The following is a 25,147-nucleotide window of genomic DNA, read 5'->3' as shown; positions in this document are numbered from 1 at the left end:
TCTGCAATTCAGGAGATTGGAAAGAAATGAATGAATGTACAAGGTCAACACTGAAATCTTCTTCTCTCCAAGTCTGCTATTTTGATTTCTTAGATCTTTTTTTTTTTAATTTTTCGACTTTGTACGCTCTGCATGTGACATCTTTGCAGTGCCTTCTGCTTTAGCTGTAATGCCTGTAGCTCGTCTTTCATTAAATGATAAAATGATTTGATTGAAAGTGATCTTAAAGCCCACCTCATTCCAACCCCCTGCCACGGACAGGACACCTTTCACTAGACCAGGTTTCTCTAAGCCCTGTCCAACCTGGCCTTGAACAATTCCAGGGATGGGGCAGCCACAGCTTCTCTGGGCAACCTGTGCCAGGGCCTCACCACCCCCACAGGGATGAAATCCTCATCTTTGTGCTGGCACTGTTTAGTGTAAAGAAAAAAACCCGACACAGAAGAGAGGGGAAGGTGCAAGGTTTGTGAGGGGGGAGGTTGTGGGGGTCAATGCTGGGATCTCCCTAGGTGCTGAGGCCAGATTTGGGCAATTTGAAGGACTAATCATCCATGGCACAGCTGCTGGCACACTACAGGTCTGCAGTTTGCATGCTCATTTGTGCCCTGTCAAAGGTGTCGACTTGCATCCACGCAGAAAGATGCGGGAGTTGACATTGTCTTCACTCTCTGTACTGAACCACCAAGAAAACAGGGAGGATGATGGACTCTCCTCTCCTTGGGCAGTTTTACACATCTATTTCTCTCCCTCTCACCTTTTATTTAAAGCAGAAACTATTCAACAAATCTACCCCGAGGATCAACAGAGTTTAAGAGGCAACAGTCAAGAGCTAAGAAGGGGGCTTAGAAAAGCCCTTCTCAAGCCTGATAGCTGAATAAATCCTTACAGAGGGCTAAAAAAGACAGTTCTTTAGGGTTGGGGTTTTTCTTTTAAATAATTTATGGCCTACAAGTGCCCCAAAGGCTTGGAATAGTACCCATGAATTGCAGAAACATATCTCAGGAAAAGCTATGTGCTGTGAGCTCAAGGCCTTGGCAATTCAGCATCTGAGCCAAGATACTGCTCCTTAAAAAGGTAGCTGCTTCAGAGAAAGAAAAGGAAAACCAAGGGTATACAAATGGTTTTGACTTGAGTCCAGATCAAGAAAGGGAATAAGATACTTTCTCCATTGGAAGAGCCACACAAAAGGAGTCACTGGGGCAGTTAGGCTATTTAAAACTCAATTAGATGATATTATAGCAGGTAGTGTAATTGAGAGAAGGGGCCCATTGAGTCAAAGAAGTTGGGCTCCATAACCTTGTTATTTACTTCTGTCTTTGCTCCTATAGTAACACTGGAAAGTCTAGTTTATCCATAATTAGGCTGTTCTGGCTCCCCTTTGTTGATGGCAACTGAGATAATCAAGAGTCTGAAATTAATGACTTCAGACAGACTGCTTATCACCTGGGTTCAAATCTACTCAGGCAAATGAGGGAGCTCAGTCCAGATTTTCCATACCTCCTTGTTTCATGGAGAAAGAGGCAGAAAAATAAAATAAAAAAAGATAAAAGGGGGGGGGGAAGCTTTTTCTAGGTAAATAATTCGGTTACTGAGATACTGAGAAACTTTGAGCCATTCTTCCAGGATGGTGATTTAGTTCCTATAGCAGAGAAAAAAATTGAGGCCTATATTTAGAAAGCCAGCATTTCTACAGACCTACAGATACTGATCTTGCATAAATGTAGAAGCAAATGAACTGAGATATGAGAAAATACATAGTGCCTATCTGAGATCAGGAGATGGGGAGTCTGGAAGCGATTAAATTTGCTCAGGGAGTCTAAATATATTAGGTCGAACATCGGTATCTCAAAGTAAACAGGGGCAAGATAAAAAGACATGGAGCAAAATTAAAACTAAATTTCATTCACGGCACTTTGCTGTTACCAGAACCTCGCTGGTGAGCTCTAAATGTCTAAAAAAAATCAAGAGCAAGTTCCTTGAAATTGCGGTTGTGAAGTCTTTAAACTGCCTGTTTTCAAATGAGCGACTACTTCCTCCCTCATCAGTTTTACTGAAGTTGGAGGAATTTGATGGGGGCTTCATTCCTCCTTTATATCTCATACATAGATGCCACTCAGCGTTTTGGTTTTTTTTTTTTTTTTTGTGGGGAAAATGGCATTTAAAAGCATTAAAGTGGGGCCATAAAACTGACGTGCTTTTCCAGAGGGTGCAAATGTGGCGTTTGCAGTCTAAAGACCCCCTGATAGTCTTTGCCGTGGTAATTACTGTCTCTTCAACTCTGAACACCCCACTGCAGTCAAATTTCAGTGAAAGGATAAACAAAAGCGGGACGAGAACTGGGAGCAAAGCCACTGCAGCAAGACTTCAGTGACAGAGGGGGATTCTGAGCTGCAGTGTATGGCAAAGCAGCCACATCAGGCAAGGCACTTAAATGTATTTTATCCTGAAAAACAGGCAGGTGGTTGACTTCCTGAGGGGATCAGGTGATACCTGAAAGAAAAGAAAGCCTTGTGATGGTTAGTATTTCCCCTAACTAGCCCATAAATGCTCAAGACATTTAATGGGATGCTGTCATTGGTCCCAAACATCAGAAGGACATGTCAGAGAGATTCCAGAGGAGGCCATGGAGATGCTCCAAGGGCTGGAGCCCCTCTGCTCTGGAGCCAGGCTGGGAGAGCTGGGGGGGTTCACCTGGAGAAGAGAAGGCTCCAGGAAGACTTGAGAACCCCTTCCAGTGCCTAAAGGGGCTACAGGAGAGCTGGAGAGGGACTGAGGACAAGGGCCTGGAGGGACAGGACAAGGGGGAATGGCTTCCCACTGCCAGAGGGAAGGGTTAGATGGGATATTGAGAAGGAATTCCTGTCTGTGAGGGTGGTGAGGCCCTGGCACAGGTTTTCCAGAGAAGCTGTGGCTGCCCCTGGATCCCTGGATGTGTCCCAGGCCAGGTTGGACGGGGTTTGGAGCAACCTGGTCTAGTGGAAAGTGTCCCTGCCCATGGCAGGGGATGGAATGAGGTGGGATTTAAGATCCCTTCCGACCCAAACCATTCTATAATTTTATGATTGAGACTGATTATTTAGAAAATTAAAAAAAGGACATCAACCATGTTCCATGTATTCAACATTCAAGGAGCAATGGGGTAGACAGTGTGAGGCCAAACCTTTCACAGGCTATTGGCAGACAACCATTTAGTCCAAAAAAAAAAAAAGAAAATTCCTAAGGAAAGAATGATCAACATCTGATGCCTCAAATTAATGGTAAATACAAGCACATTTTTATTTAATACCCCAAGTCCCCCATGCATCTGACAAAACCCATACATGACCCTTGATCCCTGACCCTGCTACTCCTTTCCAAAAAATAGAGCCAGAAATTTCTAAGCAGTGCCACAGTCAATTTATATAAGTTATGTATAGAGAGCAGGCATGTATCTGAAGGATAGTTATATCCTGGGATCCCGGCAGTAATAAATACCCTGCCCACCCAACAAACTGTCATGCTGCATTGTGTGAAGTTTTAGATAGGATATGCTTTTCACATGACTAATGCAAGAACAATGTAGACAACATATGTTATGACTTAAACTACAGTTTTCCTTCTTTCTGCGGGAAAAATAGCAAGTAAATTTTTGCTGAGCAAAACCCGAACATGTTGTTTTTCCAAGGCTTAAATTAACCCTACAGTCAGCCACATCTGGTAAAAACCATTATTTATAAGTGGAAACCAGTGTTATGAGTAAATAAAGAAAGAGAATAAGGGGTTCAAATGCGTATTTATAGACATATTTCAAGTTCTGGACACACACTTTACTATTTTAGCTGACTTGTGGTGCCTATCTGGGTACATGTTCTTAGCCCACAGCAAATTTAAATAAATAGAGCCTACTTACTGCTTAGCCTAAGGCTAAACTCTGTTGCTTCCCTTTACCACTAACCAACACTAGCACACAGCTGGAAATTACCACAGCCCAGCTGCAATGTGGTGACTCCCCAATGGCATCAACAGCATCATCAGTGGCACAGAGAAGGTGAACCATGATCACCTGTGCAGGAAGGAAAAGGCAACAAAACCACCCGGATTAAGAGGATTCACTTGTCACACAGCAGGAAAGAGACCCACGGGACTCATTTCCTCCTGTGGGCGCTAAATGTCTCCTGGGCAAGAACTTGAAGGAGAAAATTCACTGAAAGTTACCTAGTGGACAAAAATTAAATCCAGTTCAGGAGATGCCCTGAGCTATGCGCAGCAAGATGGAGAGGACTGTGGAAGGATTTCACATGATCACTCAGTTCCTCCTCTCCCTCAGGTACTCAGTGATGCTGCTGCTGGAAAGAGCTGCTGAGCTCCACAGACCCTCAGTCTGATCCAGTTCTCATCTTTCTACCTCCCAGTCTGTTCGTGCTGCTGAGCCCTAAGGACCAGCTCTGTCCTAGTGGGTGTATTTCACTCTGTCAGCATGGCCAGTCACCAGGGGACCATGATGCCTCTTGAGGAAAATGTTCTTTTATACACATATTAGCTGGTAATATATTTGAAAGCAAATCTGCAAGTCCATGTTGATTTCTTGCTGCTATTAGAAGGACATCTGGACCACTCTTCCAACTGCAGAGATATCTGTTTGCTAAGCTAAAACTGTTGTGTTTCACCAGCCCTTTCCATACTTGCATTTAAACTGCAGATCCAAGGAATAAGTGTTTTGGCAAAGTAATCAGGTGAAAGCAAGTCCCTTACTGCATTCAGCAGCAGCTATATAACATGATATTACAGAGTTTAATCAACTAAATTGCTCTGTGTTATGGGAGTGATAAATCCGAGCTCAAAGCTCGGAGTGTCTGGGAATAAACAATTGAGGGTGGTTGTATTTCCCATCTTTCACAGTGGCTACAGTAAGACTTCTTTTCTTTCTCTCTCTCTCTTTTTTTTTTTTTAATAAAAATAAGGAGGCAAACTTCCAGTACGGAAGTTTGATCCAGAGGTAGCGTATTTTATTAATATTGTATGAGATGCAGCCTTCCCCATCTGCCACAACTTGGATTAGTCAAGAAGATGATGGCCAGGGCACATCCACACTGACATAAAACCCCACCCCAGCCATAAGCCAGCTGCCTCAGTACAAGCAGGTAATTACTGAGTAGTCCTGCTGCCATTCCTCCTTGGATTTTGATAAATATTACTGTCCAAACAGCCTTGTTAATAGTGACCCAGGTCGGTCTGTGGGAGCTGTTGAGCTTCCTCTCTGGGCTGCAGCAAGGGCCGGCTGTCAGAGAACAAGCCATTGCTAATGCAATATAATCCCTTTTACATGAAGATGGGGTGGGATGGGGTGTCACCACAGCAGTGTCAGTGGTGCTTTTGTTACAAGATACTGCTTGATGCCTGAATGACAACACAAATGACTGTGATAGCAGTACCGAGCGCTGCTCTGCTGTTTGTGACACCAGTCAGGGTGTCCTGCAGCAGGGAAATATCAGAATCTCTCTCAGCAGGGCGCCAATGGCTGATGCAGTGATCTTAATAAAGACAGACACAGATCTTTATTTCTGTCTTCTAAAGCTCACTGTGTTATGCCAGGCTGCATTACCCCATGTGTCGATGTCAGCTCCGTGGCATCAAATTGCTCTGGAAGTGCCACGTCAGCCTGTGTGAAAGGCATGGCGTTGTAGTGGTTTGAACCAGGTTTTCCCCCTGAAGCTAAGGAAGTGGTAAGCCCCAGGGGGTGGTGACCTCTGAAAGCTTTGAAGTTTTGTCCGATGGGCGCTCCTGCGAAATGTAAGCATACCACAAGCAAACGGAAGAGAAGTTTAGTTGTAGTTGGGTGAAGAAGTGGTAGCCATGTTCTGACACCACGAAGAAAGGGGCTCTGAGCCCCTTGGGGCCTCTGGGGCCCCCCAGCCCCTGGCTGGGGGTGGCTGAGGGGACTTGGAACAGCGTGAGGCTGGACTAAGTGCCTGCAGCTCAAAGCTTAAAAGTTTTCTCCACCGTGAGTGAGCAGAGACAGCAGCGGCAGAAGCAGCGTCCAGAAGCGATGGCAGAGAGCCAAAAAGGATAAGAAGTGGCAGAGGCATTACAGCCAAGCTGGAGAGACACAGTATTGTCCGAAAAAGAGCTAGCAGCAGCCGAAAGAGAGAACTGAGTTCTACAGAGAGGAAGTTTGGGGGTAAGAACTGCTAAACTCCCCTAAACTTTCTTTGAGATCCCTCCAAAACGGAGGGGGGTGGACTCTTACCGATTAGAAGTCCTAAATGGAGTAGAGGAGCTAAGAAGCTCGGTTGTCCTGAGAGCTCAGCCAGGACAGTGTGTGGAGGTTGACCTTGGGGCCCTCCCTTGCTGCAAGCTACCAAGAAGCTCGCAACCATCTTGAGACAGGGTCCAGAAGCTCTGCAAGGGGCTTTGAGTCCCCTGAAGATACCAGACCATCACGAAGACCCCCTGTGTCTCATAGTATGACCGTGGTGGAACAACCTTTGTCTGGGGTGAACGCAGCCCACAGAAGACCCCTTTGCCTGTGTCAAGGGGCCGAGAGAGGCTTGGAGGCCTCCCTCGTGAGTGCTGGCAGAAATCCAGCTATCAGCTGCTGCATGTGGAGAGGACAGAGAGACCTGCTGCCTTAGAAGATACTGCTGCTCAGAGTAGAGACTAGAAGGGATCTGTCCTTCTTCCCTCCTGGACTTTTATTTATTGTAAATACTTATGTCATAATAGAGATAGTTGTGATCGTGTGTATAATGTATTATACTATTTATTTGTATAGTCATTGTAATATATTCCCTTTCCCCCATTCTGCATCTTGTGTTTTGTCTGGAAAAAACACATCTTATACTAGGTTGAGATGGGGGAGGGGGCTTAGACTAGGGAATTAGATTTTGGGGATCTCAAACCATGACAGGCATCAATAGAGTCAGTGTGTTGGGACAACAGGCTGGATGGATTTGCTCTGGAGGAGCTATCCCTGTGCTGCAGTGGTGGCTGTGAGTTCAGACTGAAGCTGGGGACCCGTGCAGGCAGATACTACATCAGCATCTGGGGAGATGTTCACCTGCATAAAGGGGGTGCGTTTAGACAGGCAAGCTGGGACACAGGATCCATATAAAATCCAGGTAATCCATCCAGCCTGCAGCAGAGTTGGGAACAGTGCCCTCAGGCTGCCCTGTGCCCATGGAGTAGAATGTGCTTCCTCAAGTGAAAACGTTGCCCCAACCTCTCCCTCCCTGCAAGTCACTGCCCTGACCTTTGTTGTCGTGCCAGACCCGCACTTTGCAGAGGTCTCCCAGGCTCAGCATGTCTGAGAAGCTGAATTCGTCCATCTGGTTCCTCTCAAACTTGTTTGACTTGTTGGACTCCTTCAGAGCCAGGGTCCCGCTGTCCCCATACTCCCCAAACAGGATCAAGGACACGTTGGCATCGGTGCCTGCTCCTGGGAGGAGACAGCAAAGAGAAATGTCATGAGTTAGTCTGCCCAGTCAGGCTGACTCCCAACCCCCAGCTGCATGGGGAGGCAGCAAAGGCAGGCAGGGAGAGGCAGCAGGGATGCTCATGTTTCTCTGGGCACAGTCAACACATTTCAGTGGATCTGTGTAGGATCCTGCAGGGAGGACACCCCATGGCAGCTAAAATCCAGCCTTTCCAACCCATCCCACAGACACAGATGCATGCTTTTCCCTTGCACTCAAGGTGTGGAGACTGCAGTGGTGGCAGTGTCAAAATATTGTCCATGCTGTATTTAATGGAAAAAGTCCCAGTTTCTCATGCAATAGTTCTCCACACCAACTCCCACCCTCTTATCATGTATATGTTAGGAAAATAAACATTTCTAAGATGATCTTTATTACCTAATATTGAATTTCATATGTCCACTACTGTCCATATTTTGCCACAGAAACCAACCATGCTGTTTTCCTGACTTTTGGGGAGTTTAAGGCCAAACCATCACCTTCGGTGACCTTAGGAACATTTTAGCTGCGAGTGTTGCATCTTCACCTGGCACGATTTACCATACGACTGAAATGATTGCATTTTAGTTTTTATGTCATAATAAAAAATCAGATTCATGGAGAAAAATGTGATTCCACATGGGCAGACAGTCACTGCTGTGTCAGAACCGAATCCCTTAAATTTTGGAAGAGGGAAACAAGATCATCAGACCCAAATCTGCCTTACAAAGAAACTCAGCATCTGCTGCCCTTGGTTAGATAGCCCAGCTTTGAAACTCTAACCACCTGCCAAGCTCTTTCTTACACAAGGGTATCATAAATCCACTTTAAGCCACACTGACAGTATTTCCCACAGTTCCAATGCAGAGACAAAGTTGGTGGTACCGTAAACTTCTGGAGAAAGCTACCACTTCCATGGGATAATTATTTAAATACAGAAATAAGGAAGAAACCACAAATGTTCCTACAGAAGGGCTGGAAAAAATTATAAAAGAGGAGAAGAAAAGTCATACAGAGGAAAGGCAAAGCTACATGTGGTGTCCACATGAAAATGGCCCATGTTAAATTGGGGCTAATTTTCAGCAGTTCCCTAGGAAGGGCTTAAGTAGGAAGAAACAGCGTCAAGGATTCAGGCAGTTCATCTGGCAGTACCTTTTATGACCCCAAAGCTTGTTGAGGTGAGGAACAAAGCAAACTCAAGTCCATTTCCTTGCAAGGAGCAGGCTCCTAATTAATAACAGGTCTCAAAAAGCACGGAACCAACTGTTTCTTAGCAAAACTGTCCCTGTAGGAAGAAGCTTATGAAGGTCCCATGCTGTGACATTTCCCTCACAAGCAATTAGCAGGAGATGGGAAAGTAAAGAACAGAAATGTTAAATCAATGTACGTTTCACCTATTTGGGTCTCTGATATTTTTTTGGTTGTTGTCAGTTCCAGGAAACTGCCAGGAGCATTTAGGGACTGCAAAGGACCTGACAAATGAAGAGATGAAGGTGCTGTGGTTGTACAAGCCTTAACTGGCAATGAGTGCAATAGCACATGGGTCAATACTGGGATCTGCAGGGCTGAACTGAGTTCCATCATCAACACCCTAAACACTGACAGAGTGTTTCCTCAGCAGATTTCCAGATAACAGTAAATTTGCGGGAGTGACTGATGTGCTGAATGCCAGAATTCCAACCCAGATGGGCCTTGAGAAACTTGAGGACTGGGCAAGAAGAAGTCCCAAGGAATTCGACAGAGTTCTGCATCTGTGGTGGAATAAACCCTGCACATGCTGGGAAGTTGAATGTGACCCGAAGGTTACAGCAGTGACATTCATATCGGGATTGAATCCAAGCTAACAGGAAGTTCCCAGTGTTCAGTGCAAAATGCCAGTTTGAATTCCTGGGTGAGGCTGAGACACTGAGCAGAGGCCCAAGGACCCACAGCCACAAGTTTCTGGGGAGGTTCTGGCTGGGCATCTGGAAAAACACAAGTTTCTTAGGAATGCGTTTCAGGTCTGGATGGGATGCCTGAGGAGGTGGTGGCATCACCATCCCTGGAGCTGTCCAACAGTTGGCTGGGCAGAGTCTTATCTGACCTGACGCAGTGCTGGCAATAGCCCTTTGATCAGGAAAATGGGTGAAAGAACCTCCAGAGGACCCTTCTAACAACAGAAGTTTCTACGATTTTATGATTCTTACTGAGCAGATGCATTGTTTTTAAACAAACTGTGGGCTTGAGTCACAGCCTTCTGAGGCTAAAGAATATCCTTTTGACATAACAGAGACTTGGATAAGGCACTAGGAACTGACACCAACTGTCCTAAATTATGTAATTTGTAGGTTGGAGCTGAGCTGACAACATCCTAATTAATCTTATAACAACAGAGATAAAAACCTTATGCTTCATTAATGATTGGAAAACGAGAAGGCAGTATTTATTCATTCCCCATCTTTATTGCATTACCATGTATATTGTGCCTGCATGTGGAATAGAGCAAGTAAAAATTAACCAGTGAGGACATTTTTGTGCCACAGAAAGAGCCATCAAATGGTCTGGCCCTACTGCATCTGTGTCAGTGGGTCTTTGAAGAAAATGGTTGTGCTTTACTTCTAAGATCAAAAGTGGATCAAGATCTTGGTTTTTAACTGTAGATTACCCATCTGACTTGGGACATGTGTGTTTTAACATCCTCTTCTCTTCCTATCTATGTGTAGTCTGAGAGCTGCCATCTGAGGTGCTGCTAGTGGTGGAAGAAAGGTGATTGACCTTTGCAGGAGCAGAGTCTTTCCCTGACACAACCTCTGTAGGTTACATTATCATCGCAGCAGAATGACTCTGTGAAAGCCCAAACTGCAACTCAAAGGTTTCTTTGAGGAAAAAGTAAAATGAGGCTGTTTTTAAGTATGCACCTGTGGTGGGGAGGAAATGGTTTATGCTTTCTAGTTTGCTGCAGCACATTTTTTATGTGATTCATTTTCCCTGACCTCAGCCATCTAGCCTAAAAATCGTGCAGTCTCTGTCTGAATGTGATGAAGAGAGACTGGCAGAGACCCTTCAGAGGACTATCCAGACCACTGATGAAGATTCTTCTCTCTAAGATGAGTTGACCAGAGACAGTCTAGGCTAGAAGTAACTAAGAACAGAAGTACTATTTTTTGGAGACTGACAAATAGGTGAGTTGAATTTGCTTTTTTTCTTTCCCCCCCCCCCAAATTTTTTTTTTTCAAATTTTTTTTTTTTACTCTGTGACTCTGATGACCCTGATGCACTGGGAAGTTGAAAGCTACTGCAGAGGAAAACTTTATGCCTAGAAACTGAAACATTTAATTCCTTGTGCAGCACTGCTGTCCCTAGACAATGTCAGCATGGCAGGAGATGATATAACATGTTCAAAACAACCGTCAAGGATAAAATGCCTTTCTTCCTGAATGGGTCCAACCAGGAGTAACTGTAGAATACATAATGATCAAAGAGGGGAGATGGTTCATGATTTGTACCCACTTTAGATAAGCTGGATAAAGTTCAGCATTATGTCAGTGAGCTGTGTGATCTAATCACAAACAGACTCTCTGAAACCTCCCTGTAATCTGCTCTTTCCTACTGGTTGTCACTGTTCATAATGAAATAAAATGTTTCTTCATTAATACCCATCATCCTTCATTCAATGGGAAGGGCAGATCTGTCTGCTGCTGCTGTCATTTTCTATTCTCCTCTCATTTCTATTTCCATCGCCTTTGTGAGTTAGGGCTGGATTTCACAAAAAAGGTCACAGAAAAATCTACCATTATATTAGATGGATTGCCAGATACATAAACAAACCTTCTGCTCTCTCTCTCTTCTGTTTTTTTGTGTTTCACTACATGTTTTTCAGACAAGCAGCAGGCAGAGAAGATAGATAAGAAATGGTGAAGCGGCACGAAGATGCTCTGCCAGGGAAATTTTGATGTTCTTAGATCACAAGCTGCATAAATTACCACTGGTAAATCCACAGGGAAAAAGGTAATAAAGAAAAGAAAAAGAAAGAGATGTAGAGGTCAGGAGGTGGTTCTGTGCACTGGTGTGACAGAATCTCCTTTAAGGGTCAACCTTTCAAAACAAGGTGTCCTGCAAGACAGCGTCTGGCTTGTCCCACCTTGGCACAAGGCAACCTGTATGTGGCTGCAACTTTCATTTAGCAGCCTGACAGAATTTCTCATGAAAAGAGGCAGCGATCTCAGGAAATGACATAGAAATCCCATTTCTTGGCTCTGGCAGCCCTGCAGCTCTCTGTGTACTCTGTTACACCTCTTCTATCTGGTGTGCGCTTTTAGTGATGGTTTTTCACAGCTTCAGGTAAATGGTCTCAAGACACTTTGAAAAGGAGGGTGAGTTACTGTTGTCTGCTTTGAGCCAGGCAGGTAGTGCTGACTGAAAACCTGGAGCACATCAGCTTTGACCATCCTACATGGGTGGACCTGACAACAAAAAAGAAAAAAGTGGCTGCTGACCACTGCAGCATGGTCTGCTCTAGCAATACTTTCTGTCAAGGTGTTCTCAGAGAAAGCAGAGAGCAATCAAACCTAGGCCTTGTGTCTAAATATGTTATGCCCAGAGCTCAGATGAGGATGAATCTCTCAGAATAACACTGTCATGATGAACAACCAGCCAAAATGGGGTTTTTTTCCAGCAAAGTATGGTTAAATTATGCTTTTTAAATAAACATAATTTCAAATTAAGCAGATGTTTTCCATTGCTGAAAATCAAACTTTTTGCTAGAAAAGTCATAAAATATCTGCCATGGACGAACCTCCAATGTCACTGGTTTTAACCTGAAGAGTGTATGTTGTGTCCTCCATCATCTGCTCCTCATCTATGACAGCTGGCATCTCACACACCAGGCTTCCACTGGCATTTTTCAGCTTTGACAGCCATTCTCCATATGTAAATGTGGCCACTTCTTGGTTAGTCAGGTTCTTCAGGACGATCTGTGAAGAGTCAAAATGAGGGGAAAAAGCTTACTTCAGCTACTGTTTGAATGAGGGCAAAGATTAAATCTATGAAGGGTGGGATATGGTAGAACACGGGTAGAGTTTGGTCATGGCTTCAAAACCTGTACTGAGCTTTTCTGGGATAAATGGAGCTCTCTCCTGTGGACAGTATTTGCTGTGGTGATTTGTCCTGAAAAATGGTCTTCATAATATCATAACACCTTTTCATCCATCGGGATGAAAATTTGCTCTGACTTCAGCAATGGACAAAGCTCATCTCTAGAAGAGTCAGACCTTTCCTGGGAGCCAGCATGGAATTCACTCCAAAGAAGTAACAGGGCTGTGAAGAACATCACTACTCTCCTTGAAGCACACGTCATCTTTCTTCTGCCTGCCTCCTTTGTGTGAACACGTGGAGATCATTGTAGAGAGACACAAACCAACCCCCAACAAGTTAAAGCAAGGCACAAGACAAAACTAGGCCAGCAAAACTTAATGTTTCACACACTTCTCCCTCTGGGAGAAGGTGACAGAACAAACAGTATGCAACAGATATTAGTCACACTATCAAATGTCTCGTGGAAGGAGCTCAGATGCTGTGGTGATGAGAACAGAATGGGAATGAATTCAGAACAAGTCGGTGAGTTACTCCAACAAACGCCTAATAAAATACCCACCTTTATGTCTCCTGTTGAATGTGGGCTCAGTGGAGCATCAGTCAGGTAGGAGAAAGGCATTACACCTGCCTACAGCAAAAACCTAGCAGTGAGTTCTCACTAAACTGGGGGAGTTAGAGGGAAGGGAGGAGGCAGGGCTGCAAATTACCATTTGTGTTCCCATCCAGCAGAAACAGAGACCGTACCTGAGTGTAGCAGTGCATCAGCAAACACAGCTGGTAAAGGCCATGCAAACGTGAGCCCAGACGTGTCAGAGAAGTGTGACAATATTAGGAAGGGATGAATCATGGAGTTATGGGAAATTTTAAATTAAAAGGGGTGCCTAGCGTTGTGTATTTCTACCTCCCGCTCCGAGCATGGCTAACTGCAAAGACATGTCTAGTTGAGTTTTGGAAATCTTTAAGGGTGTAGATTCCCCAAGCACTCTTGAGTCCTCATCCCAGGGCTGTCCCACTCTCACTGGGAAGACTTTTTTTCCTTATATATGATCAGGGTTTTCCTCATTGCAACTTGTGTCCATTGCCTCACGCCTTTTTGCTGTTTATCACTAAGAAGAGACTGTATATGTAACCTCTCTTCAAGCAGCAGAAGACTGGACTCAGATTCCCTCTTGGCCTTTTCTTCTCAAGGCTTAAAAACTCTATTTTCTTCACCCTTTCCCTGTGTGCCATGTGCTTCTGTCCCTTGACTACCTCTGTGACCTTCTGCTGCACTCTCATACATCAGTCTAAGAAAAAAACCCTTAATAAAACTTATCTTGAGATAAAATGTGCTCAAATTCTATCCTCAAACTCCAGGTGTCTCAGTCCATGGCCTTCTGCTAACCCCAACCAAGATTTCCTGGAGCCTCTAGCAGTTCAAATGAAGAATATTGTTCCAGGTTATAAAAGTTTATTTTAAAGAGGGCAGTAGCTACACAAAAGCTGAGCAGTAAGCCATGCTATTCGTGCACTGAATGATTCTGTGGGTAGGACACTCATCTGGGGCTTTCACTCTACCTGATGCTAAGCAGGGATCTGTAACACAGCACCTTCATCCCAGGGGAGACAGGACATTTTTGTCTGTTGAAATTGTCCCACTTTTCTAGAAAGCTGCTTATTCACAGTCAGTGACACCACTATCTTTGTGGCCACAAAACGATTCTATGAGTCAAGAGATATTGAATCAAATTCTTACTTTGAACCAAGCAGAAATCAACTCTCCCCCACCACAGCTGTGGCCTCTCTGCTGGGGCATAGACCAGGAGGAAGTATCCTCTCACAAGGATGCAAGAATGATGCCTACATCCTCTTAGGTGTCCAACCTAGACACTTTTATTTGGCTAAAATTTGCAAAATTGTATTTCGAATAATGCCAGTTTGACTGAAAATGCCTTTTTTTCCCCCTCCCCCGGTGCATAAACTCTTTTCTGGAAAAGGTTCATCCAGTAATACCTCTGCCCTGCCTGGGAATGACAGCGACGCTGTTAGCAGCAAAATGTCCAGAGTAAAGCTTGCAGGGAATTGTCAGGAAAGCAGTGGGGGGTAGAAGCAGATTAGAGTTGTCAGCTGGAGTGCACTCACAGACAGAGGGATCAGACCTCTCACAAATACCCAGCACATGCCCAGCGCTCCAGATGCTGTCTGGGGAAAGCCGTAGGGCTACTAAAACTGCTGGAGCAAAACGCCCTCTCCTTCCACCCCCAGCACCTCACCCAGGATGTGGGATTTCATTCCTGTGCAGCTTCACAAAAGCAGCACAGGGAGCTGCTCCTGATACCTTGACCTGGGATGCTGCTCCAGCGAGGAACAGACAGGAGAAAGAGATTCATTTTATGCTTCATTTGCTCAGGGGAGATCAGCCCAGAAATCCAACTGTATCCTGGCCTGATCCCCAGCAGTGTGGGCAGCAGGACAAGGGAGGGGATTCTGCCCTTCTGCTCCACTCTGGTGAGATCCCTCCCTGTAGAGCTGCCTCCAGCTCTGGGACCAACATCATAAGGATCTGGAGCTGCTGGAGCAGGTCCAGAGGAGGCCATGGAGATGCTCCAAGGGCTGGAGCCCCTCTGCTCTGGAGCCAGGCTGGGAGAGCTGGGGGTGTTCACCTGGAGAAGAGAAGGGTCCAGGGAGACCTGAGAGCCCCTTCCAGAGCCTAAAGGGGCTCCAGGAGAGCTGGAGAGGGACTGGGGACAAGGGATGGAGGGACAGGTCAAGGGTGACTGGCTTCCCACTGCCAGAGGGCAGGGTTAGATGGGATATTGAGAAGGAATTCCTGTCTGTGAGGGTGGTGAGACCCTGGCACAGATTTTCCAGAGAAGCTGTGGCTGCCCCTGGATCCCTGGAAGTGTCCAAGGCCAGGTTGGACAGAGCTTGGAGCAACCTGGTCTAGTGGAAGGTGTCTCCCACCCCACTGACACCTAAATACATAGGAATTCATCTTTAAAAACTCAAACACAGGTTTTTATGCTTCTGCTGCATGTCGCTATTCTTTGCTTAAAAACAGGACCCTCTGACTGTAAAACAAAAAGACTTTGCTCTGTTGCAAAGAATAAAAGTCAGCTTCAGCTATATAATTCTCAATTCTCAGTAATAATTCTCAAATTCTCCTAATCTCCTTTATACAAAGGAGAAAGAACTGAATAAAGACCAAGTCCCACATGCAGGATTATTTGTGACGTTTGAATGCAATGCAATTAGCGCTTCATTAAGGCAGCTTCTTATCTGTCTGGCTTTGACAGCACAAAGTAACATTAAAATTCTGAGGGAAGCAACTCCGCAGAATTCAACAGTCTCATAATTCCTGCTATTTCACTCAGACAGCTTTCATCTCTTCTTGCTTCTAGCTTTTCAACTGCATATCTAAGACAGTGGGCAGCAGGTGAAATCATCACATGGACTGAGGAACCAGCAATCCCAGGAGGAGGTTTTCAAAGTGTGCATTTAGAAAAGTTTCCTAATTAGAAGCCATTTTTTTTTTTTTAATGCTGAGGGTGGTGAGGCCCTGGCACAGGTTGCCCAAAGAAGCTGTGGCTGCCCCATCCCTGGAATTGTTCAAGGCCAGGTTGGAGAGGGCTTGGAGCAACCTGTTCTAGTGGAAGGTGTCCCTGCCCATGGCAGGGGGTTGGAATGAGATGATCTTTAAGCTCCCTTCCAAACCAAACCATCCTGTGATTCTATGATTTTATGATTCTGTTCCCTAATTTTTCAGAGGGTGTCATGGTAGCTTGATGGGGAAGAACATGAGATTCAGCATTAGGTCAGAGGAAAAGATCCAAACTCCAGGTTTCTCCCAGCAGTGGTGTGATCAGAAAAATCTCCACAGATGATGGAGAATTTTCACTCTGCCTTTTTGTGCAACGATCAATAATGTTCATTCTTTCCTGAAACATCACTAATCATATTTTGTTCCCTCTAGAGGTTTAGGTATCAGCATTTAAAACTTATTACTACTTGAGGTGCAGTTTCAATTTTCAGTACCAACTTTGTTACTTTGCTGAGATTCTGAATGAAATTTTAGTGTGTTTTATCTAGATAGAAAAAAAATGACTACTTGCCTGCTTGTAAATTGAATCTTTTGGCTGTTCACAACATCGTTGATAATTCATGCATTTTAATTGGTATTTATGCATTTCTATTTCTGGTAAACTAAAAGCAGTGTAAATTATGACTAGCAACAGTTTACCAAAAGACCATATAGAATTAAAAAGATCATTTGTTGTTAGTTTAATAGAACAAGAAAACTGAGAATATGCTGTAGATAAATGGAGCAACAAATGGTTAATTACGGGGTTGATGGCTTAATCTAGCTTCTCGTTTCACTGTGCTAGTTAGCACTAACTGTGAACCATCTGTCTGAGAGTTTAGCACTACCCCCACAAGTATTTCATTATGCAGTTTTAATATGCACTTTTGACAGAAATGGAAATGGGCTCCGATCAGTTTTCATGTCACATCAGGCTACGTAAGTTTTTAAGGTTGGAATACAAATCAGAGAATACGAATCCTTCCTTCCCTCTTCTAGAGCACTCCTGTCATCACCCTCTGCCTGGGAATGCAAATGCTATGTTTACCTTTGCAGGGAAGGTGGGAAAGAAAACCAATAAATACAGTTGTCTGTGTATCACTGGAGTCAGAAGATACTCTGTGCTCTGTTTCTCTAAAAAAAATAGAAATTATGGGCAACATTTTCATAAGCTTCTAAAATCATTAAATGATAAAAGAATGGTTTGAGTTTGGAAGAGACTTTAAAGACCATCTCATTCCCATCCCCTGCCATGGGCAGGGACACCTTTCACTATCCCAGGTTCCTCCAAGCCCCACCCAGCCAGGCCTTGGACACTTCCAGGGATGGGGCAGCCACAGCTTCTCTGGGCAACCTCTGCCAGGGCCTCACCACCCTCACAGCCATGAATTTCTTCCTAATTTCTGGTCTAAATTTCTCCACTTCTAGTTTAAAACCATTCACCCTTGTCCTATCACTATATGCCCATGTAAAAATTATTCTCCCTTGCTTTTATAAACCCTCTTTTAAGTCTGCTCTCAAGACCTTCTCTTGTGTGCATGGTCCACATGTGGCTTCTGTAGGGCTAGAATATGGCTACAAGCCCATTGAGTAGGTCCAAATGAGAGTACTTTTTGCCCGCTTTCGCAGGAATGCCTTGCTTTGGGTAGGACAGTCTCAGGTTTGGAATGCCTGAACAGAGTAGGCAACAGGAAGGTGAGAAGGTGCAACTAAAGATGCCTCTATCCCTTGCTTCTGAGCTATTGCTGATTCATGACTGCAAGACCTGGAATGCTGTTGGATGAATAAGCTTTATTTGATTTCATTTTATATGAATATCATTTATAAAACTCAGGGGAAAGTATGTGAGAAATGACAGAGGGAGTTTGACCAAGACGTCTGAATCAAATCAGAGAACAGATTGAGTTATTCCTTAGGCACAGAGAGAAAAATTGTGTGTCTGCAGCATCTTTTCTAAAGAGATATGCTGGAGGCCTAATCCTTTGAAAAGCTGCCCAAGTATTATCATAGAATGTTAAGAGTTGGAAGAGGCTTTAAAGCTCATCTCATTCCACCCCCCTGCCATGGGCAGGGACACCTTCCAGAGACCAGGTTGCTCCAAGCCCCCATCCAACCTGGTCTTGGACGCTTCCAGGGATGGGGCAGCCACAGCTTCCCTGGGCAACCTGTGCCAGGGCCTCACCACCCTCATGGTAAAGAATTTCTTCCTAATATCCAGCCTAAATTTCCTCTCTTTCAGTTCCCCTCCTTCCCCAGTTGCTGAGAAAAAAGTCAGAAGTGAAAATACTTGAGTAAAAATGGTACTACATGACAGAAATACTTTTTAGCTCATGTTAATGAAGGTGAAGAGAAGTTCATAGCTCCACTGTGAACTGGTGGCTACCTAGGGCCAGTGTTTGGAAACACATTACCTATGGGAAAAAGAAGAACCACTTTAGATTAGTCGAAAAAGTGTAAAGGACCCAATGAAAAAATCATGCAGTGTTCTTTCTGACCATGGGTTAAGCTATTGGGTCTTAAACTATTCTCATTAAAAAGTCAAGATGCAGGATATCTACTCCAGAAAAAGCATGCTAAACGAAAATGGCAGAGATGTGTTTGTTTCTCCATTAACGAAACCTGATGGTGTGGAATCAGCACATCACTCCCCCTCTATCTTGGAAATATAATTCAAGAGAGCCATAACAAGCAAGCTGCTTTTTAACTGCCCAAATACAGGTGATCCTTACAGGTGATCTGGTGGTTCGGCAAAGAAGATGAAGGCAAGCACCGTGCTGTTGTGCAAGGTAGGACAAATAGGGAAAAAATACCATCAATTTGCATATTCCATCCAAAATGCAAGATAAAAATGACAAATTACATATATGAACAAGGAAAGAAAGAAATCTGCCTGTGTGCTAGAGGAGAAAAAAGGGGAGAGGTGGGATGATTTGGTTGAAAGGATGGATTACATGGAAATGTCCCACCCAGGCCAGGCTCTCTCTAGCTTTCTCTGCCTGGCAAAGGGACATCTACCCTCCTACGGGTTGAGAGCATGGCACAGATCTGCAGGGTCTGAGGGCACATCCTAGGGACCAGAAAATATTCCAAGCACCCTGGGGACAAGCCAAGGCTCTTGCAGGAAGGGAGACTGGGATCTAAGAGCAAAGTCTGTGGTAAAATCATAGAATAATTTAGGTTGGAAAAGACATCCAAGGTCATCAAGTCCACCCATTAACCCAGAAACACAGTGGTCACCATTAAACCACATCCCCACGTGCCACATCCACGAGCCTTTTGAACACTCCCAGGGATGGTGATTCCACCACAAACCAACCAACCAACCAACCAAAAAAAAACACCTTTACAGCACAGCTTTTGCCCTTGCACTCCTCTTTCTTGACTCAACTCCTGCAGGGAAAAAAACACGAGAAACCAACGAGAAAAAAAGTAGGAAATTAATAAAAGTGAGTCTCTGGGTGCCTTTCTCCTCTTTGTTGTGGGCTGAGGGGCGTCAGGACGAGCCGGCTGCGGGAGACGCGCGATTCAGAGTGAGTTACCCTTTCCAGGAACCAGTGCGGGCGAGTCCCCTTCCCATCCGTCCGGATCCTCATCTTCCTGAGGGGTGCAATATCTGCAATCTCCATGATGAAACTGTCCTCTTGGCCTCGCTCAAACCTGGAGGGGTTGAAAGACGGAGGAGGTTTCCTGCTGCTTTACAGAGTCATTGCATCTCTGTGCGTGCCGCGACTCTCACCATGCCAACAGCCTCAAATTAAAAGTTTATGAGTGTGCTTTATTGGTCTTGAGCTTTCCTGTGCTGCAATCACCAGCTACTGTGCTGTTGGCAAGACACCTCAGTGCAGATTTGACAGGGATTCCTCCTCCCCTGGAAAAATCAAGCTCCTACAAGGCACCTGGAGCCATTCCAGGCAGCCTGTAGCATATATTACCACTCTGTTTGTAACCAGAACAATAGCAACTCACAGTCAGGCTTCTGCACATTGCCTCCCTCCTGGCGGCTGCCCACTTGCCTGCCCTTGGCCCGTTCCAACTAGAAGGCAAAAAAATTTAGCTTCACCTCCTTTCACTGAGGCTCAGCACATAACTTTGTGTTTGCTGTGGAGGGAGGCAGTGGCTGCAGCTCATCTAAATACTGTGCTGTTTTGCAAGTCAGAGCACAGCACCTAAGCTTAGTAAGGACAGACAAGCTGTGTTAGAGGAGACAAAACCAATCTCGTGCATTCGGGGAGTTTGGATTTGCAAGCTCTCTCTGACTGTGGTAAGAACCAGGGTGGGTTTGTGTAACGCTGCGTGAAAGACCTTACCCTGCGCTTGGCTGCTGTGTGCAGGCACAAGGATGTGTAGGAACTGCTCATCCATAGCAATCAGCAGAAAGCAGGAAAAGGGAAAAAACAGCTAACATATGCTTCCTGAAGAAGATTACATTGGCTAGGACTGTGCCTTCCCTCCCTCTTGGCATCGCTGGCGCTAGGAGGAAAGCCTTGATTCAGTGGAAGTGCTGCCTCAGGCTCACTATTACTGTGTTCAGAACAAGTGTATCCTCTAGTTTGTCCCCAAAATACTCTGGCAGACCCGTTGTGGGCTTGGACTTGGAAATCTAATCCTTGCTAAGGAGAAGGGCAGCCAAATCCAGGGGTTCTACCAAGCACCACTGTGACCACTGTGCTCTCGAGATTCCTTCTTCAGACTCCTCCTTGTGAAGGAGTTAACTGAGTCTGACGAGAGGTTTGGGAAAACCTCTGCAAAATGTGGGCACTACCATAATAGAGAAAATCCATAATGATGATATCTCACTCCTGGCAATGCACTCACCCTCCTATAGTTGTGCAGTGCCAGAATATGGAGAAAAACCATTTCTTTACCAACCTCTGTTCAGATTACCCCCTGCAGCATGAATGTGATTATCCTCACACCATTATCTGAGCCTGCATAGCTGCAGATGTCAGTAATAGGGGTTGGCTCTAGCCTCTCAGTTTTCATCCAGGCATTGCTTTCCCTGCACTCCAGAGGCCTTTGGACAGGGTATTTTGGTCCCAGTCCATTTCTAGTTATTAAGGGTTACGTTTTCTCTTTGAAAAACTCGCCTCTCGTTATTTGTCTTTCTGTGGTACTGGATACCAAGACAGCCTGTCTCACTGTAAGAAAGAGAATGCACTTTTGTGCCTGGACTGGATTGATTTCCACATCTATTTAAGAAAAAGGTGTGAACCCTTCCAGCCTGAATTATCCCGTGATCCTATGATCAGTATTACCTACAAAGCTTCATAGAAATCTCTCACTCTAATGCTTTCTGGGCTGAGCAAATCTAAGTTAAAATGTCAGCTAGCAAAAGAAACCATTATTTATCTTCAGTAAATGCTCTGTTTAAAGTTTGCAATGCTGATACTCACCTGCTACTTCCAAGAAGTCATTGTACTAGAGGGAAGCAATTGCCAAAGTGACAGACTGGGTGACCCAGAAGCTCTTTTCTATCCCTAACATATATGAAGATGAACATAAGCCTGAAAAAAATTGAGAAGGGAAGAAGTAGCCAGACAAGCTGACTGCTGCTATTCCTTTTCCAGGACACCGAACCATTTATCTGAAGGATTTCATTAAGTTTTCCTACCCACATCTGCCCTTATAAATATTTCTATTGCCCAGGGGTCTTGGCAATAACAGTAATGTAGCGAAAATTGCCTTAAATCTGCAGCAGGTTAGACAGACGGTTCTTCATAATACACTAAGCTGCTGTGAGTGGATTGGCACTGGATGGGTCCAATGAAGTTGAAGTGCCTTTTACCACTTGGTTGCAGCAGCTCTCACCTATCCCTGCACTGCTGGCACAAAGGCTGGAGAGATTTCCACGTGGAACAAGAGCCGGGGAAGCCTGTGCTGTCAACAGCTGGATGAAAAGTGGTGGCAGTGGTGTGGAAACAGACAGCGTGTGAATTTGGGGACATGAATGTCCTCTGCAGAGAATGCTAAAGAGACGACAAGGGCTCTGTACAGCTAGGGGTGTGATACAGGCAGCAGAGATGTGCCAGTACCACCTTAAAGAATAACACAGTATCCTGGGGATATTAACATAATAATAGCTGTGTGTTACACTTCCTTCTTCTTTATCCAGCCCCAATGAGTTTTCAACACCTTTCACAGATCTTCTACCGGCAGAAGAAAACCCAAACAACTAATAACACAGAGACTTTGCATTTCTCCATTATTGCATTTTCATATCCTCATATGAGAGATTATTCATCCCACTCATATAAAAAATGTAATTTTTTTAACAGGCCACATAGTTCAGGGATATCACCTGCCTTGCCAGATGCAGGAAAACTGCAACCCCTCTCTCTAAGGGTTGAAGATGTCTTGGCCTCCTTTAGAGATTTTTGGTTGACATACCCTGATGAAAAGTCTGCTTCACTTTTAAATACAGACGTGGTCCATTTTCCCACCTACTAGAAGTGACTGTTGGGATTAAATTAGTGGAAGACAGGCCAGTTTGGGTTTACCCAGGGTCTTGGAAGAGGGATGTCCCTGGTGGCCAGACTTGCTGGTAGCCAAGGTGCATTGCCTCCCCCCGTGTGGGATGTCCCTCTGTGATGGGGAGCAGGGCCAAGAGCTATGGTTTTCTACACAACTCAGCAGTGTTTCTCACTGAGATTTTAGTCAGCAGCACCTCTGCTACATTTTATTTCTTTTCACAGCAAACAAGGTTCGTGCTTGTTATTGACTAAACACATGAAGGTTTCAATCTTAGCTGAACATGCTTGTCCAGACACCCACTGTGCTATGACAGGTCCAAGTAAAACATCCCTTGAGCAAACACCTCTATGCAGGAGCCTTATCTTCAGTTATCCAGCACCACCTCAGCAAGCTGAGCTCCAGCTGTGTGGCCAAAAGCTCCAACGCTTCTGATACTCTGTAGATGCTTTGCTGAGTAGGATCAGAGGTAGTCAATCAATTAAATTTAAGAGTGATGAAGCCTGTCTCTAAAAGATGGTTCATTCTTGAGCATGCAAAAGCTTTCTGAACCAAGGAAGGTGCCAGGAAGGAACAGGAAAGCACTGGGAAAACAGTGGCTAGTGGCATGTGGGTTTTTTTTGAGTTACAGAAGCTCTGGGATCACACAAGGGTTATCTTGCCGGTCAGCTGCCTCTGCTGAAGGAAATATTACTTTTCACCTTCTTAGCAAAATGAGGGCATGCAGTGCAGCATTCTGTGCAGCTCACAGCCCATTTCCACCTCTGGCCACATCTGGGCAGACAGATGTCATCCCATGTCCCTTTCTTACAGGCTGCAGACAAGTCAGGTCCAGTCCCAAATCCATGCAGCTGCATTAGCACAGCAGGGAGCCCAAGGTAAAAAACTCACTTTTCAGCTGGGCCCTCAGCTTAGGTCCTGGCATCCCCCATACAGCCTCTGGACCAAGCTGGCTGGCACCTGGCCAGCTCAGCAAATGGGAGGAGCAGACAGAGGACAGCCAGCATCTTCCCATCCCAGGCACTTCCCAAGGCAGGTGTGGGCATGCTGGTTTGTATTTCTTTCATTACGCACTTACTCATGAATTCCCATTAAATAATGTTCAAATTAAAGCCCTTGTTTTTCCCCGAAAGATGAGTTTTGCAGAAATTTCACCTGTGGTTTCCTGAAATGTTCACAGTTCCTCTTGGAGACAATGCAGGGCTTCACACTTACCTCCTTATCTCTAAAGCCACTGAGGAGCAGGTTAAACAAAACTTGGACAAATAATGGTTTCCCTGGATACACAGTGCTCTCTTTTTTTGCTCTCTGGTCTGTAAACTACCTGACAGAAACACTTACTAAGGGCTCATTTCTGAATCCATAAAGTCAGTGGGAGTTAATTTTTGTGTTCCAGTGGGAGCATGATCAAAGAGCCAAGTTCTTCTTGACTTGACACAAGAATCTGTCATCACTCCACTTCTAACCAACAAAAGTGGCAGTTACCGTACCTGTCTCCATTTTTTTCCAGCTGCATTTCCTCGGTGTTCCCGTTGGATCCAAAGACAGTCATGAAAATGCTGGTGTCAGTACCTCCACTTTCGATGTCTCCGGTCACAACCGTGACTTCGTAGAGGACCTGGTGAGGTTTGGAAACAATCAGAAGGTTCCTGCTTTCAACTAGGGCAGAGTTAATTTCTTCTCAGTAGCTGTTACAGTGCTGTGTTTTGGATTTGGGATAAGAAGGGTGCTGATAACACACTGATGTTTTGCGTTCTTTGCCAAGTGCTGTTTATGCCAAGTCAAGGACTGGTTTTTTTCCTTGTCTCATGCTCTGCCAGGGAGGAGGCACACAAAAGAAACTGGGAGGGACCCTGTCTGGGACAGGTGACCTGAACTAATCAAAGGAGCATTCCACACCATAGGATGTCATGCCCAGTATATAAACTGGGAGCAGTTACCCGGGAGAGGCTGATCTGGGTTCAGGAAGAGGGGTCTGGCATGGGTGAGTGGGTTCTGAGAAATTGCATTGTGCATCACTTACTTTCCCCCTTTTTATTATAATTATATGCCACTATTGTTGCACTTTATTTTATTTTCAATTATTAGACTGTTCTTAGCACATGAGTTTTACTTTAATTCTCCTCCCCATTCCACCAGGGTGGGGAGGGAAGAGAGGAGGGGCTGAGTGAGTATAGCTGCATGGTGTTTCATCTCCTGCTGGGCTTAAAACCACAACAGAAGGTCTCATTTGAACAGCTGTCCCTAAACCATGCAAAAGCCTGGGCAAAACACTAGACAGGCTTTGCTGGAGATCTACTTCTTCTTCAGAAATGGCTACAACACAGCTTCTTGTTTTCTCTCCACAGCATGGTTCCCAGAGGAAAAGTTAGAGATTGAACCTTGGTCTTACAGGACCTTGGTTTTAGCATCATCTTTCTGCAGATTTTCTCAGCCTAGACTGACTCAGAATGAGATACATTCATTTTGACAAACATATGAACCACAGAATCATTGAATGCACTGGGTTGGAAGGGACCTTTAAAACCCCCTTCCATGGGCAGGGACACCTTCCACTAGACCAGGTTGCTCCAAGTGCCATCCAACTCGGCCTTGAATGTTTTCAGGGATGGGGGAT

The 25,147-nt window shown here is 45.0% G+C and overlaps 1 protein-coding gene across 1 annotated transcript in view; it reads right to left on the bottom strand.

Annotated features, from left to right (window-relative positions):
* Window positions 1-25,147, bottom strand: part of LOXHD1 (lipoxygenase homology PLAT domains 1) — a 136,486-nt gene that overhangs the window by 14,809 nt on the left and 96,530 nt on the right. Inside the window, exons 34-37 of the mRNA XM_051803768.1 lie at window positions 24,021-24,148; window positions 19,602-19,719; window positions 12,205-12,382; window positions 7,229-7,414 (exon numbers count right to left, since the gene is read on the bottom strand). Of these exons, the coding sequence (XP_051659728.1) occupies window positions 7,229-7,414; window positions 12,205-12,382; window positions 19,602-19,719; window positions 24,021-24,148 (610 nt within the window). The remainder of the gene's footprint in view (window positions 1-7,228; window positions 7,415-12,204; window positions 12,383-19,601; window positions 19,720-24,020; window positions 24,149-25,147) is intronic.

This window comes from Manacus candei, unplaced genomic scaffold (genome assembly GCF_025592945.1).
Source record: "Manacus candei isolate 608988 ecotype Guabito, Panama unplaced genomic scaffold, ASM2559294v1 h1tg000059l, whole genome shotgun sequence".
Classification (NCBI taxonomy): domain Eukaryota; kingdom Metazoa; phylum Chordata; class Aves; order Passeriformes; family Pipridae; genus Manacus; species Manacus candei.
Note: the sequence above shows the minus strand (reverse complement) of the source record. Positions and strands in the feature narration are given on the sequence as shown.